Genomic DNA, 19373 nt, shown 5'->3' with positions numbered 1-19373 from the left:
CTCCAATTGTAATGTTGGCATTACAGTGAGGCATATATTTGTTGACTGTCCACTTTATTTAATCATAGACGTCGTTGGTTTCACCAACAAACCTTTGTTCAGATATTTTAGGAGAGGGTGCTCCCGTAGAAGAGATTTTTAAATTTCTTAAGGAAATCCATTTGTTTTATGATATTTAATTGAGTATTTTAATATGAAGTTTATTTTAATAATTTGGATTAATTATGTATACCTTTTTTAGTAAATATATCTTGTGATATATATGCGCTGAATGGTCTTTGGTTCGGGCGCGTGGCAAATGGCCACAAAATTTATAAATTCAATTCAATTCAAATGGAATGTCCTTCACTTGTCAAGAGGCTGCTACAATGAATTCAACAGCCTCTTCCATATTCCAGAGATCTTCTTGCTGGATTTATAGTCATTGGCAGTAGCTAAAATTACCTCTTCTGGTTCAACAAGGAAGTCAGTGGATGAGTCAGTTTTTGTCAGACTGCTTCAGTCTAGGTCTAAAGCTATCTCATACTCAACCAACTTGAGCGTTGATGTTTGAGCTAATATCCTGTTGATGAAGGGGATTACAAAAGCTCTAGCTAAGTTAAGTCGTGCAGTGGATGTAGACTCTTTATTATCTCTTCGTAATGGGGATATTGTAGAGTCTGAATTTCTATACCTAAGGACACACTGGAAGCCGCTATTGATAAACAACGGTTTGATACCAATGACAGACCAGTTTAGCAGTAGTTTATAAGTCTGTAGGAATTCAACAAAATCCTCAAAAGAAGGACGGTGAGACCCCCTCCTGCCGCTAAAACTACTCAGTCGGCTTTTAGAGGAAAGAAACCACCTCAATGGCCCTTTCAGAACTGATCTTCAGGAGGTAGAGGAAATAGGAACAGAGGAAGAGGTTCGAGACGATAGGCTGGGCGCCTCTCCACACCCAGTTAATTCAGATTAGGTTAGTTGGGAAGTTATGAGCAAAGGATTAATGAAGGGTGAAAAAATAAAGGCAATCTAAGGAAAAAAGATTATACTCGGGAAGATTTCTGGTAAAAAAAAATCATACTCGGCCAGATGTTTAGAGGGTCCTGAACAATAGTAAATATATAGCTGCTTGACTGCCACTTTTCTTTCTTTTTAAAACTTTAGGAGCAAGTTGTTTCCACACTTTTAGTGATAGGTCGTGGGTTGTTGTTGAAATACATACGTAATACTATTTATTGTATATTTGATATTTCCATGTGATTTATAATAGAAGTATAATGCTTTGGTTAATGTTATACCATTTTTATTACAGGGTGCAACTGGTCATAATCCTGATTGCCCTGTTTGTCAGCCTGCTTTGAATGCTCTTGCTTCACCACTGCCATTTGCACATTGCTCGCAGTCCCGCTTAGTGTGCCATATTAGTGGAGAACAACTCAATGAAAATAATCAACCTCTCATGCTACCCAAATGGACATGTGTATGGACAGAAGGTAAATTTTAATGTTTTGTGTTTTTTTCACATACCTAATATTAACATCATTATGGTATACAGTCACCTCTCAGTTGAAGTGTTTAATTAACGCACGTTCGATTTAACGTGAGCTAGAAAATATTTTTAAATGTTTCAAAAGCGTGAAAATTTCGATTTAACATGAATTGGTGCCCAAGCTTTGTTTTCAAATCACCCATGCATCAGCGCTGCAGACGATGGCACTGTATGTATTTATTTATTTATTAATAAAGCGAAAGACTTTGCGTAATCTTTTGTTTTGCTTTTTTGTCTGACCTACATAGTAAAGGTATTCTAGCCTAGCATATACTATGGTATATCTTATAAGTACATAGGAATACAGTAGCCTAGCCTATAGTATACTCTATACAACATGTATGGTATGTTGTATGGTACAGTAATTATTAATATAAGCCAATTTTGGAGGTTTAATTGAGCCATGTCAGGCTGCTGATAGCTACATATAATTACAAACATAACACACATGCATCTTTTCCATGAATCTTTTAAAAATTTATACATTATTTTACAGTATCCAATAATATATGTAATTCTCATATTATTGTATTATAAAATAATAGCATAATGTTTTGGTTTGGAAATCAGCTGATGGCAAATATGAGTTTATTTTGCCATATTTAATTCAAATCTGTGACTTTTCTTGCTTCTAGTTAGCATAAACTAATACAGTGGTACCTCGAGATACGAAATTAATCTATTCCGAGGCGGCCTTCGTATTATGAGTTTTTCGTATCTTGGAACACATTTTACATGTAAAATGGCTAATCCGTTCCAAGCCCTCCAAAAACACACCAGTAAATTATATTTCCAGGGCTAAAACACATGTTCTAGGGTTACAACGCCAATCCAACAGAAGAAATATTACTCCAAAAAGGCAAAATACTGTACATACTTGAGTAATATTCAACTGCGTGTAATGTTCAACCCCATTTTTACTGCATATATTAGGACTTTAGCATATGTCCCTTAGCAATAAGCCTAGCCTATGTTAGCGGTTGCTACTGTAGCCTAGTCTATGATTCTGACATCTAAACCTAAGAGCTAAAAGCTTAGAATATGCCAATAAAATATGTAAATAATCAGTATGTACTCATTTCAAATAATTATTAATTAATCATTAACTATAATACACAAACAAACAAAAAACAAACCTTCCAATCGATTGTTTACATTCAGCTCTTACCCGTCTTACGAGTATCGAACGAGCGCCAAGCAATCATTTTTCCTAGCACACAGTAAGCCATAAATTGTCTTTAGTATCTCTCTTCAACTAATGAAACTACCAAACATTATAATAACCATTCATTTCTATTCTTTATTCTATCTTTACCTAATGGAGATACCGAGTTACTGACAGCTATAATGAAACATACGTATACGTAACGTAATAATAAAACAGAAGAAGAATTCTAAAAAATACGTATTTGTTGGCAGTCTTGATTTATTTTATATTTTATGATATCTAATTCACAATTTTTTTATTAAATGTATTGCATGTACTCATTTCAAATAATTATTAAATAACCATTAACTATAATAAACAAACAAAAAAAAAAGCTTCCAAACGTCTGTTTACATCCAGCACTTACGAGTATCAAACGATCGACAAGCAATCACTTTACACAGTAAGCCATAAATTTTCATTATCTCTCTTCAACTACTAAAACTACCAAACAGTATAATAACCATTCATTTCTATTCTTTATTCTATCTTTACCTAATGTTTTTTTTTTTTTATTAAATCTATTGCATGAATAAGTTTTTCAATTTACCACATCCTTTTACCAATAGAATACTTAAAGCACAAGGGGTAGATGCTGACCAATAGGAGAGCAGGACCTTATGTGCTGTGAACTTATTTTTTTCGTTAACAGATTGCATTGGGAGCATGTTTATTACGTAAAAAAGAGACTTGATTCCGTTCACTATTTTCACTTTATTTCATCGTAATATGAGCTTTACTTTTTTAATCTTTTATTTGTTTGAAAACATCAGTAAAATTTGTTGTTTCAAGCTCAGCAGTATTGATTAAAATGATTTACTTGATTTTATCTACAGTTGTGTTTAATCGCATAACTTTATTGGAGTTTTATCCTTGTTGCCGATGCTTGATAATATTCTTTAGCAGCTTGAACAGCTTCAGCTACAACTTGGTTTAAATTTAACAGGATATTTCCTTGCTGATCTTTGATCTGTACAAAGAAAGTTATTACTACATAAAATTATATCAGTCCTATTCTACATAAAGTCATTTATAACATAACTATGGTAATTTTTTACTATCGTACCTGCAAACGGATGTTGCTGTTATCCAATTTGGTTGTACTACTTAGCAAAAAAGTACGGAGTTCTCCAAATCCAGGAACTAAACCCCCCATTGTTACTGTTATTTCTTAAGAGAAAAATATGTTTAAATAATGCATTTTAATTAATGCAAACTATCCAGGAAAATTACCCTCACATTAATTGAGAGGTGACTTTACGTATGTCGTAGTATTAAATTTAGGAGTTTCTTTTTCAGGCAGCAAGTTACTTGATTCCTCACTTTTAACAGAAAATTTCTTTTTTATTAGAGAAATTAATCTTTTGCGAGTCTTTCAAATCCACTAAAGTCTCAGACTTGGCTTGTTCTCTGCTTTGCACCCTCATTATTGTCATTGACATTTTACTTGTTCCTACATGATATACAAACCCTCAGTCCTTTACATTAGGAATTACTTTCAGCGTAGGCTGGAATACGGCCGTTAAATTCGTGACAAGGTGGTTAGGCAGTAACTATTGTCGGGTAGGTAGGTGGGCAGGCCCACCTGCCCAGATGTAAGCACTCCACTCTTGCTTTCGGCCATCATTTGATGACGTATGTTTGTGAGCTATTGCTGACTAGTCATTAATCACAATTTTCCCAACGGGATCTTTCTTTTATTATTTTGAATGTATGTATTGTGTTTCATGTTAGTAGTTACTTGACTAGTAATTAATACACAAACCCACTTTTTGTGATAGCCTTGCTAGCTGTCTTTCTTCTTTGTGTGTTAAGGATCAGTGGCAAGGGTGTATATACACCCTTATTGCATATTTTCGCCCTTTAACGTCAGGGCGAGACAGTGTATTTATTTGAAATCTTGTCCTTTGTTTTCCTTCCGATATTTCCTCTTCTCTTTCGTCCTTTCACTAGCTTATTGGACGAAAAGATAGGCAGTGGTGTGTGGTGTTGGTTGTTGATTGATCCCCTCTCATTTCAGAGGTGGTACCCTTGGATGCAAGAGGAGTATCTTTATTTTTTCATATTTTCTTTCTTTTACTGACTAACAGTGGTGATACTTGATTACAGCAGTACATAGTTGGATATCTCTGTGTTGACTATCCTAACCACGGAATTGTACCTGTAACTTGTAGTAGCATGCTGTGATTTTGGTACTCGTGTTGGTACTTACCCTGCTGAAAATCATATTAATTTGCCGTTGTTATCCTGGAGTTTCGTCACTGGGCAACACCTTTGCGGCTGCCCCGTGATTACTTTTGGTAAATGTGCCTGATCCTGCCAAAGAAGCCTTGCAGAATTTGGGGAAGAAGCCAAGGAGGAAGAGAGCTCGTCAAGTGTCGTATCTTCCTCTTCGTAATCATCATATTTTTCTTCAACCTCCTCCTCTTTGACTTCTAAGGCTCCTTGCTGAAGAAGGAGAATATAGTCTTCCACCCCTTAGAAGTCTCGTCACAGGACTTCTAAGGGCCTGCCTCCTGGAACTGAGGAGGCAGTTGGGTCTTTCGTTGGCTCAGTTGTTCCTTCGGGAACAGGAACTGTCATGCTGTTCCCAGATTCTAGCGTGTCAAGAGCCATAGAAGCACAAACTTCGGTTCACACTTCTGCTGCTAGTCTTAGAGGCTCTGCCCATAAGACTAGTTCTGTGTTGGACGCTTATTCGCAAGATTCCCTTAGTGCACATAAATCTACGGATTCATGTGCATCTGGAGTTGCTGATGCTGAGTCTGCTCACCGTCACGACTCGGGCACGGAGAGGAAGAATGGATTAAGTTGCTCAATCAACTCACTCTTTGCAGGTGATCACTCGGTACCCAGTGTTGACATGAGAGTCCTGCAGGACCATGCACACAGTGAGACCGGTAGGGGGTCCCCCCATTCAGTCCTCTTGACAGGTTTTGGCCTCAAAGAGGACTGGAACACGTCAGAGAACGGTACCGGACCACACAGTCATGTGCATGCTCAACTCCACTCGGGCCACAGTCACAAGCCTTGTTGGCAGCGAACATTTCTCCTGCTGTGCGAGAGTTTTGTACTTCTCGGGAAAGCATTTCTCCAGGGTGAGAATGTTCTAGACTCGCGTCCCGGCCATCACTTCAGGTTGATGGCTGCCTATGACTCGCTTCTCCCGCTAATTCTGCTAGCAAGGCGAGCAAGAGCGTCTAATCTTACTCACCTATTCCCTCTAATTCCTATGGCTACACTGGGAGGGGTGAGGTGAATAGGAGGGATCTTGCAAAGTGCTCTCCGCAGGATTCAGTGTTGGGGGACTACTTTCCTGGAAGAATCTTTGGGTCCCACCGGATATGTGTCCACGTCGTTGAGGAAGGATCTTCTGTCTATGACGGAGAGACTTCTCCGTCTCGACATCTGGTGTTTAGATTCTTAGGATTCAAACACCTGGAAACTATTTTCTCCCTGGCTCTTTCTGTCCTTTGGACGGATTTCAGTTCGCAGTCCCCTATGGGTTCTTGCATTTTGGAAGGCTCGAGTGCATATTTTGTTGAATTGTACTCGCATTCTAGTTTTAAATACTCTCATATAGGACTGGTTATTATGCCTGTTCCTCCTCGATTTCTACAGGAGTCGAGAAGGGGACCCTCCCCGATGATCAGTTGACAAAATTTAGCGGGTCTTGCCAAGCACTTAAATTCCTTGGTATTTCTAGCACACTGAGTGCTTTGGTCTTCTGTGATCTGCAAACACTCAGGAGAGATGAAAATTCCTGATAATTGTTGCTACAATACCTGGGAATCTCACTGAAAGTTAAAATTTCTTGGAATTTGTATTTTTCATAGCTAACAAATCTCCCTCTTAACAATAGTGTAAATCTTCTTTCTCCAGCTGGAAACTGGTTAAAACAATCAAAGATTGTATAGCAAGGAATCTGCAAGATCTGGCAACTTGTGCGTATACGAGGTGAATGCTGGTCGATGATCAAGCAAGCTCCTCGTGACGCGTTAGTCTTTCTTTGACTGCCTGGGAGAGTAGACACTTTTGCTCTTCTTCCAAGCCAGTTGCCTTGTTTTCCTGTGATTCTTTGTGTTTTCAGTTGTGTCTGTGTGTGTGATTGGGTTTATAATGGAGTCCTCTGAGTCTTCACAGCCTCGTCAACGCGTGTGTCCAAGCGTTCAGGGTTTTCCGTACTCCAGATTTTTGGCTTCTACAGTTACAGATTCCCAAAGGACATGCAGTAGGTGCCAAAGAAGCTGCCTTAGGGGCTGGGAACCATGTCCCTGCCTTGAAGCGTAACAAGAAGGGGTCTTCAACCGAGATCTTGTTCCCGCCTAGCCTAAAGGCCGAACTATCTCGTTATGACCGTAGCAGTACCGAGACACAGCGGGGTGCCAAGGTAACCCCCTGTTCCTCTCGGGCACAATCAGCCCAGCCCCAGGAGGGATCCAGTGACGGACCTGACGCCTCACCCTCCCATCCTGAGGACAGTGCTAAGGAGCCCGGAACGGGACCCAACTCGCAGGAGCTGGAGGCCCCCTCCCCTCCTGAAGTTGTGGCAACCCGACGCAAGAAGCCAGCCAGCCACAACGCTCGTAGGAGGAGCATCAACGGAGACCTTTCGATGCTGCAAGGCCAAGGTCACGCTGAGAGACCAGTGCCAGCGTTGATGCCCGAGAAATCTAGGCCTAGCCTTGAGCCTAGTACCTCCGCACCACCTCCATCAGTTAGCCCAGGTACAGTGGGGGACCAGGTCCTCACTCCCGCACTGGACATTGCAAACCTGGTTAAACAGGCGGTGGAGGATTACTTAAGCTCCAGAAAGGAGGTTTCCCAGCAAGTGGAGAAGAACACCAGTCTCGAGGAGTCTGCCAGAAAGATGGAAGAAGCCAGGAAGAAGTTCCTATTGGAGAAGAAGTCGGAGGAACTGTTTCCAGATTTGGGTGACAGTTCTGACTCTGATTCCGAGCCCGATTCCTGCTCCGAGGGGGAGCCCGATTCTGACCCCGATTCGGACGGAAGTCAGACTAGCTCACCTGCGGAACCCGAGCCCTTATCATTCAACCAGATTCTGTCGATTATTAGAAGCGCCAATGGCCTAACAGAAACTGAGGAACTAAACCAAGAGTTTCAGTCAGAGGTACATAAGGTGCTCAACCTGAAGAATTCGCAGCCCCCCTTGGTCAGCCTCCCCTGGAGCAACCAGGTTAGGCTAGCCATGGCTAGAGCGTCCCGAGAAGCCACGACTTCACCAACTAGGGTATCAGAGAAACAGAGGTGGCTTCCTATCCTTGCTCAGGGGGCCAGCAGGTATTATAGGCCAACAGGGGACAAACTAAGGGAGTCTGCATATTCCAGGGACCTTGCAGATCTCTTAGATGTCAGTCTGGACGCCTTACAGAAGAAGCACCTCTTGCTCTCTCCCTCAGAAACCGAAGGACTCATTCGTGCTTTAGTCCGTTGGCCCCTCCCCGCTACGAGTTCGTGGATGGAACGTTTACTGGCTGCACTTCCGCAGTTCAGGATCCAGGTTCAGGGTTCTACTCCATACTCTTCCTGGTAGAAAAGGCAACAGGGGGTTGGAGGCCAGTCATAGACCTTTCACCCTCAACAAGTTCCTTTCTCTGACAAAGTTTCGGATGGAAACGGCAGACTCCGTCCGAGCTTGTGTCAGGGAGGGGGACTTCATGGCCTCAATAGACCCTTCAAGATGCCTACTTCCAAGTCCCTGTTCACCCCTCCTCCAGGAAATTCCTCAGGATTGTCAGCAAGGGAAAGACTCTGCAGTTCACCTGCCTGTGCTTCAGCCTCGCGACAGCCCCACAGGTGTTCACCAGGGTCTTCAAGATAGTGTCGGTATGGGCACACGCAAGAGGCATCCTTTCCTCCACCGCTACCTGGATGATTGGCTCATCTTAGCCGAGACTGCTGCGCAGTGTGCGGATCACCTTCAGCTAGTTTTGTCATTCGTTCAGGAACTGGGAAGTGGTGGTGAATGTTGACAAGTCGGATTTCACTCCAGACAAAGGATGGTGTACCTCGAATGACGCTAGATTCATCCCTCATGAAGGCCTTCCCCTCGGAGAACAGGGTCTCCAGCCTAGTAACTCAAGTGCCAAACTCTGCCAATCCATCTTAGGGCACATGGCCTCAATAGAGGCACTATTGCCTCACAGCAGAAGGCATATGATGGCCGCTTCAGTGGCTGTTCAAGAAGCAATGGTCTCCTCGGGAGGGGACCCCAACAGCAAAATTCTTCTCTCTCAAGAAGTAAGAAGTCCCTGGAGTGGTGGATGGTTCCTTCCCACCTCCAAGGGGGCGTCCTCTCTCAGTCCAAGAACCCCAGAGATTCTTCTCTTCACGGATGCTTCAAAGAAGGGTGGGGGGCGACACCCTGACGGAGGAAGAAATGAGCGGCCTGTGGTCGGAAGAAGAAGAGAGCAGCTCACATCAATGTCTTGGAATTGAAGGCAGTCTTCCTCTCCCTTCAGCACTTCCTGTCTCAACTCCAAGGGAAAACGGTGGGCCTAATGTCGGACAACTCACTGGTGGCATATCTAAACAAACAGGGGGGCACAGTCTCACTGGATCTCTGTCGTCTGGCAGTACAAATCCAGGAGTTAGCAGAGGAAATGGATATCACCTCAAAGCAAGATATATTCCGGGCAAGAAAAATGTTTGGGCGGACCATCTGAGCAGGAGAGGACAGATAATCAACACAGAATGGTCCCTCCATCAAGAAGTAGCAGATGGCCTTGATAAAGAGGTGGGGCTCTCCTTCGATAGACCTCTTTGCCACCGCATGGAACAGGAAGCTGCCAGTGTTCTTCTCCCCACTCCCAGACCGCAGGCAGCGGGAGAGGATGCCCTCCTGCAGGATTAGAAGAACCTGGACGCTTATGCCTTCCCGCCTTTCCCCCTCCTCCAGAAGATCCTTCAGAAGATTCGCTACTCACAGAACCTACGAGTAACCTTAGTAGCTCCTTGGTGGCCGGAAGCCCCCTGGATCCCAGAAGTGCTGGATCTCCAGTTGGAGGACCCGGTAAGCCTACCAGACAGGATCTCCTCGCCCAACCCAACAACGGATGCCTACACCCAAATCCGTCAGCCCTCCGCTTACACGGGTTCAGACTGTCGTCAAAATCCTCCGTGGTAGAGGTTTTTTCCAGGCGGTTAGCTGAGCCATGGCAATCCTGGTAAACCATCCTCAGGCAGATTGTACCAGGGAAAGTGGCGACTGTTTCAAGATTGGTGTCAAGATAAAGGCATTGCCCCAGACGAGGCCACCATCCCTCAACTAGCGAGTTTTTTCCACCACCTCAGGAAGGATAAAAGACTATCCATATCGGCAGTGGAGGGTTATAGAGCAGCTTTAAATCAAGTATTCTCGTTGAAAGGCATGGACCTCGCTGCATCTCCAGAAATTTTGTTGCTCTTCAAGCACTTTAGGAAGACCTGTCCCCCAAGAGAGCTACGGACTCCTCGTAGTAGCCATCTTGCTTGGTGAGACGTTCCCGCGCGAAGTCAGATTAACCCTCTTACGCCGACGGGACGTATTTTACGTCGACATTTTTTGTCTCCCGTGTGCCGACTGGACGTATTTTACGTCGACTTACAAAAGTTTTTTTAAAATTCGCGGAAAAATACTTATAGGCCTACCAGCCTAAAACTTTTGAATCACGCGCCTTGGGGGATGCTGGGAGTTCACGGATCAAGGTGTTGTTTTGTTTACAATCGTTACACAGGCGCGCAAGCGCGAATTTCTTTCTTGCCGCACTAAAAAGTATCTGTGACACATCTCGGAAATTATTTCGTCACTTTGACATAATTTTTGTGCCATTGTAAATTAGCCGTTACATGAAGTATTATATATGAAAATGTGCGCATTTTTATGTAAACTTCAACAATGAAATACTCATGATTGTAGCTTTTATCAGTTTTGAGATATTTTCATATAAATAACGATAAGTGCCAAAATTTCAACCTTCGATAACTGGTGACTCTCACCGAAATGGTCGAAAACGCAAATGTAAGCTGAACTCTTATATTTAGTAATATTCAATCATTTACCTTAATTTTGCAACTAACTGGAAGTCTCTAGCACAATATTTCGATTTATGGTGAATTTATGAAAAACTTTTTCCTTACGTCCTGGCGGTAACTCTTTCGAAAAAAATCATACATGCGATTGTGGTAATGTTTGCACCATTTTAAAATTAGCCATTACATAAAGTTTTTATATATGGAAAATGTGCGCAATTTCATGCACAATACAACTAAAAACAACCCATGGTTGTAGCTTTTATCAGTTTTGAGATATTTTCATATAAATAAACGATAATTGCCAAAATTTCAACCCTTCGGTCAACTTTGATCTACCGAAATGGTCGAAAAACACAATTGTAAGCTAAAACGCTAATATTCTAGTAATATTCAAGCATTTACCTTCATTTTGCAACAAATTGGAAGTCTCTAGCACAATATTTCGATTTATGGTGAATTTATGAAAAAAATGACATTTTCTTTACGTCCGCGCTGTAACTCTTCCGAAAAAATCATACGTGCGATTGTGGTAATGTTTGCACCATTTTAAATTAGCCGTTACATAAAGTTTTATATATGAAAATGTGCGCAATTTTATGTAGAATATAACAAAAAATAATTGAAGGTTGTTGCTTTTCTCATTTTTGAAATATTTGCATATAAATCACGATAAATAGAAAATAAACCATGTTCGGTCAACTTTGACTCTACCGAAATGGTCGAAAAACGCAATTGTAAGCTAAAACTCTTACAGTCTAGTAATATTCAGTCATTTATCTTCATCATGAAACAAATTCGAAGTCTCTAGCAAAATATTTAGATTTATGGTGAATTTAAAAAAAAAATCTTTCCTTCCCTCCGCGCGCGGATTCTTCGCCACAAATCTTCGAAATGCGTACGTACCATTCTCGGAATATTTGCTCCGTTTCATATTAGGCATTTTATAGAGTTTTATATATGAAAATGTGCTCAATTTCATGTAGAATAAAACGAAAAATATTTGAAGGTTGTAGCTTTTCTTATTTCCGAAATAATTGCATATAAAAATATATATATATAAAAAAATTCGACATTCGGTCAACCTTAACTCGTCAGATATGGTCGAAAACTGCAATTGTAAGCTAATACTCTTACAGTATAGTAAATATTCAATCATTTGTCTTCATTTTGAAAGAAATTGGAAGTCTCTAGGACAATATTTAGATTTATGGTGAATTTTTGAAAAAAATATTTGATAATGTCCGCGCATTACGAATTCATGCATTATTTTGTGATAATATTTTCTCTGTGTTGCTTTTATCATTTTACAATGTGTTATATACCAAAATGATTGCAATTTAGTGTACATTACAACGAAAAAAAAAGTAACTTGTTACCTTTAACCGTTTTGCGCACAGTGCGATTTGAATACAATTGTATATGAAATTTTGTTTTTGCGCTATCATATATCGCATTATTTTATATGATAATGATAATTATTTTCATTTCTGATGGTTGCATACTAAACTTCAGCCAATGACAAAAAAGGAGCCAAAAATGAACTCTTAATCTTGAAAACTAAGCGCGCTGTGATTTTTTGAAAAAAATATTTTTTCCACTTCCGCGCTCACTCTGAAACACCTCCGGCACACGGGAGACAATTTTTTTTTTACCGCTTCGGCGTAAGAGGATTAACCAACGGATATCACAAGTTTAACATACGTCTAGAATTTGAGAAATATCTAGAAGTGTTTGTGAACTATCGGTGATAAGATTAGTGTGAAAATAGTAGGATAAAGCGTCTTCTAAGTTAGTTTATCAAGTGAAATACTGTAAATCAGAACAAGATGGCAGTAAGTTCCAACTGTGGAAAAAAATGGCAAAATTTAGCTTGCTTGGCAGATTCGCAATACGATGAGGTAGCAGGAAGGGAACTGGCATTTCTCATCTATGAGATCAGCAACAGTCCTAACCAAAAAGATACAAAAGCATTCATAGATATATTAGAAGGATATAATCCTTCAAACTGGAACCAAATCAACTGAAAACATCTTGAAAATAATTGAAGAAGTTCCAAATAAAATCCAAGTGGTCAAGAGACTCCTAAAGGAAAATATACATAAAACCAGCATAATTCCGACAAAGAAAATGAATAAGGTGAACCTTGTGAATATCCTAATTGATGCATTAGGAAAAAGAATGCCAAAAGCATGCATACTGTGTAAGGTGTGGTATAGCATAGTTAATCCACAAAACCTAATCAGAAAATGTGCTGCATGCAACATTCCAACCCATCCACAGTGTGCTGAGGTAATACAAAATATGAGAAAAGATACAAGAATTGTTTGCTCAACATGACTATCATGGATAGACAATGTTCTTAAATCAAGATTGAATGTACAGATAGTTGAGGATGAAGAAGAAGAAGGAAGGAGGAGAAGAAGAAGAAGAAGAGGAAAACGGAAGAGAAGTAAACAAAACTGAAATGACGGAAAAAAACAAAAAATAAGGAAAACAAAGAACAAGATAAAAGTATGGATGCAGAGATACTCATTGATACTACATATGAGGCAATAAAGCAGCATACTTACGAAAGAAATAAATTACGATATGACAACACAAAAGAAAATCCCGAAGAGGCTCTACCCAGATCTACACAATGATGGGAAAGAGGAAAAAATAGACAAAAAAGACAAAGTCTGCAACCTTTTGAAAAGAGGGAATGCAGATTTGGAGAAAGATGTTACTACAAACATCCTAAGGTATGTCACAACTATGAAACATATGGTAAATGTGCATACCTAGATGGCTATGAGGATGATTGCAGAGATCTGCATCCAAAAATATGCAAAAAACCTAAAAGAAGTAAAAGGATGTAAGTTCGACAAAAAATGTAAATATATGCACCCTGTAGCCATGAATCATAAAATCAAATAAATAATCAATCAAGTAATAAAATCCAAAAATAAGAAAGAAACAAATAAAGATAGGAATAAAGAATATCAGGTAAAAGAAAAAAAGCAAGCCATCAACGAGATATGCAGAGGTGTCAGCAAAAAATTTCAAAGCATCAGCTCCAAAATTCTACTCAAGAGATAATAACTGTATTTATTATGCAAGAGGATATTGCAGAAACGGAGAAAATTGCAGATTCAGACACAAAATGAATAATTATGATGAAGGAAGATCAAATATTATGGAAAAGTTGGATTTTTTAATGTCAGAATTTCTGGAAATGAAAAAAAGAACAACATAACCAGAACAGGAAAGAGACAGGGAAAATTCCTTGTTACTACCAATATTAAATGGAGGAGAAAACACGCAAACCATCATAGTGATGAATGCGCAGGGTCTAGTTATGAGTAACTCAAAAAGAAAAATAGAGTACTTAGAAGAACTAACAACCCAAATTGAAAAGAAAATAGATATAATGAATATAAGTGAAACCTGGTATTCCCAAGAGACTGGGAATGATGATCAAATAAAAGGGTTCCAAACTTATAGATCAGATAGAAAAAATAGGAATCAAGGGGGAACCGCAATAGTATATGGGAAAGACAAAAAACAAGGAAAAATATATGAGAAATATAGTAACTCAGAATGTGAACTAATAGCGGTAGAATTTGAATCTGAAAAATTAATGAACATAGTAATATATAGACCTCCTAATACTAAAGAGTTTGACTTAATAATAGAAAAATTGGATGACATATGTAGAAATCAGGACTGGACTATTCTCCTATCTGGAGACTTCAAACTTTCCTTTCGTAGACTGGAAAGAACGAATAGGAGATTGTGGTTGTATTATACATATAAAAAAGAGAGTATAGTAGTGCAGAAGATAAGAGGCAATTCGAAAAGCTATTAGAATATGCTACTAGAATACTAACATTCAACAAATAAATCACCTGCCAACGAAGAAAGGAAAATACTTTAGACCTAGTATTTGTGAACGAGATGAATTATGTTAAAGAAATAATAGTTTATAATGCGAGTATTTCAGACCATAATGTCATAGAATTAACAGTCCATTCCAAAGCAAGTGAAAACAGAGATAAGCAAGAAATGAAAAAGTGGGAAGGATATGGAAAATACAACTTCTACCAGTAAAAAATATAAAAAAAAATGGTCAGAAATAAATGAAGAATTAAGACAAAGATTGGGATAACATTTTCGTAAGTGATGACATAAGGGTAAATTCGGAGATATTATATAAAATATTAGAGAAAATAGTGGATAAATATATACCGAAGAAGAAAAGTAAACATCAGTCATGCATACCAAGAGACAGAAGGATCTTGTTCCAGAAAATCAGAAAGTGGAAAAAAGGTCTTGCAAAAGAAAAAATGCATGGAAAGTTATAGAACTAAAAAGTAAGATAGAAAAGGCAGAACAAAAGATTATAGAATCAAAAGAAAATGAAAAATGGGACTTGGAAGAAAAAACCCTAATAAATATCGAGCAAAACTCCAAACTATTATACTCATACGCGAAAAAGATAAATAAAAGAAGAATAGAAATTGGCCCTCTAAGAATTGAAGGGAAGTTAACGAATGAAAAAAAGGAAATATGCAACATATTGGCAGAAACGATATAAGAGAGAATTCACCCTAGAATAGATAATGAAGATAATGATATAGAAGTAAGGGACGAAAATAGTGATCTTTAGCTGACATAGATATTAATGAAGCTGATATTGTGCAGGCTATTAATGAAATTAAAAATGGAGCTGCAGCAGGGCCTGATGGAATTCCTGCTATTTTGCTAAAGAAAGTAGTTCATTCTATCGCAAAGCCACTTGCAATATTATTAAGACAAAGTGTAGATACAGGCAAGATTTATGATGAGCACAAATTAGCATATGTTACCCCTACTTTCAAAAGTGGATCAAGACTAGAGGCAAGTAATTGTAGGCCTGTGAGTCTAACATCACATATTATGAAAGTATATGAAAGGGTAATGAAGAAAAATATTATGAAACATTTAATAAAAAAATAATTAGTTTAATACGTATAGGACAACATGGTTTCGTACCCGGAAAAAGTACACAAACCCAATTGTTAGTCCACCGTGAGAACATATTCAAAAATATGAAAAGCGGAAATGAAACAGATGTGGTTTATCTAGACTTTGCAAAAGCTTTTGACAAAGTAGACCATAATATATTAGCGAAGAAAATTAGAAAACACAAAATCGTCGATAAAGTAGGAAGATGGTTAAAAGAATTTTTACACAACAGAAAACAGATAGTTATTGCAAACGATGAGAAATCGGATGAAGCCAAGGTAATATCCGGTGTGCCACAGGGTACGTGTTAGCTGCAATACTGTTTGTTATTATGATTGAAGACATAGACAGTAATGTTAAGGATTCGGTAGTGAGTAGTTTCGCTGATGACACAAGAATAAGTAGAGAAATTACTTGCGATGAAGATAGGAACGCTCTACAAAGAGACCTTAACAAAGTATATGATTGGGCAGAGGTAAATAGGATGGTATTTAACTCTGATAAATTTGAATCCATAAATTATGGAGACAGAGAAGGAAAGCTATATGCATATAGGAGACCTAATAATGAGACAATCACAAATAAGGAAGCAGTTAAAGACCTTGGTGTGATGATGAATAGGAACATGTTATGCAATGATCAAATAGCAATTCTTTTGGCAAAATGTAAAGCAAAAATGGGAATGTTGTTACGGCACTTCAAAACAAGAAAAGCTGAGCACATGATTATGCTTTATAAAACATATGTTCGTAGTCCACTTGAATATTGCAATATGATATGGTACCCACACTATCAAAAGGATATTGCTCAAATAGAGAGTATACAAAGGTCCTTTACAGCTAGAATAGAAGAAGTTAAGGACCTTGATACTGGGAAAGACTACAATCCTTAAAATTATATAGTCGAGAAAGAGAGAAGAGAACACTACATGATAATTCAGGCATGGAAACAGATAGAAGGAATAGCAGAAAACATCATGGAACTAAAAATATCAGAAAGAGCAAGCAGAGGTAGATTAATAGTGCCCAAAATGGAAAGCACACAGGACATTAATCCACTACGAACCAGCATCGATAATGCAGCGTCTATTCAATGCGTTGCCAGCTCATCTGAGGAATATATCAGGAGTGAGCGTAGATGTGTTTAAGAATAAGCTCGACAAATATCTAAACTGCATCCCAGACCATCCAAGATTGGAAGATGCAAAATATACCGGAAGATGTACTAGCAACTCTCTGGTAGACATTAGAGGTGCCTCACACTGAGGGACCTGGGGCAACCCGAACGAACTGTAAGGTCTGTAAGGACTGGGATGTGGCCTTAGTCCTGGAATCCTTGAGAGGTCCTCCCTATGAGCCCTTACATTCAGCTTCCTTGAAGAACCTCACCTTGAAGACCCTTTTCCTTTTAGCCCTGGCATCTTCGAAGAGGGTCAGCGAACTACACGCGCTGTCCTACGAAGTGTCACACACCAGGCGTTGGAGGGAGATGGGGTTCTCGTTTGTCCCTGGCTTTGTAGCCAAGACTCAAGACCCATCCAAGCCAGATGAGATGTTTTCCTCTTTTACCATTCCTTCCTTGGGGGATTTTACCGGCTTTGACAAAGAGGAACTGATTCTATGCCCGGTCAGAGCCATGAAAGCCTACCTCAAGAGGACTAGACAGTTCAGACCGGCTATCAAGCGGCTGTTCATGGCCACGGGCAAGCATCCGAAAGAGGTGGCTAAGAATACCATCTCCTTCTGGATCAGACAAGTTATAAGGAGGGCCTACGAAAACAAGGAAGTACCAATGCCGAAGGTGAGGGCTCACGAAGTTAGGGGCATAGGCTCCTCTATGCTCTTCAGGAAGAACCTCTCAGTGAGTCAGGTATTGAGAGCAGGCACCTGGAAGAGTCAAACCACCTTCACCTCCTTCTACCTACGAGAAGTTACATTCAAATCTCTGGAGGTGTTCTCTCTGGGCCCCATTGTCGCAGCCCAAGAGATCCTCTAGGCATATCGGTCACCCGCACTGTGTACCTCAAGTTGGAAATACACACACACACACTCCCGGCAATTCCCGCCTAAGTCTGGCCGAATGTAAGGGGTATGAGTGAGTTTCCTGGTAGTATCCTACGTATGACTATACTGTTCATGACACGACTTGGCCACTACTGACTTACCTGGAGAGTAGAATGATGGCTAAGAATCCTTCAGGAACAGCTCTCAGAGTGAGTATTAGTACCATAGGTTAGGACAACAGCCGGAGCCCCTTGGGTTCTCCCCTATTGAATCCTTACCGTGTAAAGTGTCATGAGGATAAGCGGGTCTGGGTTAACATCAGGTCGCGTAAAGTTATTGATTACTCTTCAAGGGGTACATTCAGGTCACTCACCTTCCCATCCTCAGTTCGAGTCTCCTTTTGTTAGACAACCGACGGTTTGTACTTAGTCGGAACAAAAGTAATTTTGTCGAAAAATTATTTTTTCCTATATACAAACCTAGGTTGTCTAACGGGTTAATGGCCCTCCTCATACACCCCTCATTGAGTTATGGCCTCCCCTTTGAAGAGTGTGTCTGTTTAGACTAAGTATTCTAAGGGCTCAAAGAATGGTATCACAATGACCTACCCAAGCTGGCCTGGGCTCACCCAGCGCAGTTACCCCAGACCCAGGGACAGCGATTCAAGTTTGAACTCTTTGTATGTGGTAGCGGTGGCGCGTTCCCGTGGATATCCTTTTGTTAGACAACCTAGGTTTGTATATAGGAAAAAATAAATTTTCGACAAAATTACTTTTTTGTACTAATACTAATCCCTGCCTGGAATGTCGTACCTGGCCTAAGTCTCAGTGAAAGATGTTTTACAAGTGGAGTGAGCATTACAAAGTTTCTACTCTTTGTTCTTGGGAGGGGTTTCCTGCTCCTCGTTTAGACGATTCAGTTTCCTCCTCTTCCAGAAGTGCTCCCCCTGCTGCAATTGTTCCTCTGTTTCCTTCCTTTTCTTCCATCAATTCATCGTTGGAAGTATTGGGAGTTGTACAGGATGATGATATGTGTAATGTAGCCCCCTCTCTCGCACGATCTAAAGTCTTTCCCAAGAGGGAGGAGGCTGCTGCTTCTGTTTCATTAATTTCAAATTCGGAATCAAAGAAGATGGGGGCTGTTTGGGTGTCGCTAGGCCTATGGGGTTCCCCCTCTCTTGATGGCCTCTTGGCTCATTTCTTGAAAGCGTGCTGCCTCCTAGCGGGATGCCTTTGTCAACTTCAACGCTTTCTGCGTCATCTCTTATTGCTCCTCAAGTGAAGCCATCGACCAGCTCTGCTTTTAGAGATGTCGTGACGTCACTCCCAGCATCCTTACAGCCTATGATGATATAGCTTGCTCTTGCGGAGTCATTGGAGACGTTGTTTCAAACTGTTTGAAAGACTGGACTCTGTTTTTTTAATAAATTTTGCTCTCTCTGGGAAGAAGAGTTGTAAAAAAAGTGTTTCTTCCCCTCCACCATCTAGCAAGAAATGTCATAGAGGGTGGAGTTTTATTACAACTTCTTAGTCTCCTTCTTTCCCTCCCTTTCAAGTCAGACATTGGAGAATTAAGAACTTTGTGACTTCATCTTCTGAAAGCGAAAGGA

General features: G+C 40.0%; 1 protein-coding gene across 1 annotated transcript in view; it reads left to right on the top strand.

Annotated features, from left to right (window-relative positions):
• The window catches only part of LOC135220856 (E3 ubiquitin-protein transferase MAEA-like), a 213275-nt gene that overhangs the window by 112824 nt on the left and 81078 nt on the right, over positions 1-19373 (top strand). The window contains 2 exon segments of the mRNA XM_064258420.1: positions 1298-1450; positions 1452-1478. Of these exon segments, the coding sequence (XP_064114490.1) occupies positions 1298-1450; positions 1452-1478 (180 nt within the window).

Source organism: Macrobrachium nipponense, chromosome 2 (genome assembly GCF_015104395.2).
Source record: "Macrobrachium nipponense isolate FS-2020 chromosome 2, ASM1510439v2, whole genome shotgun sequence".
Taxonomy (NCBI): Eukaryota; Metazoa; Arthropoda; class Malacostraca; order Decapoda; family Palaemonidae; genus Macrobrachium; species Macrobrachium nipponense.
Note: the sequence above shows the minus strand (reverse complement) of the source record. Positions and strands in the feature narration are given on the sequence as shown.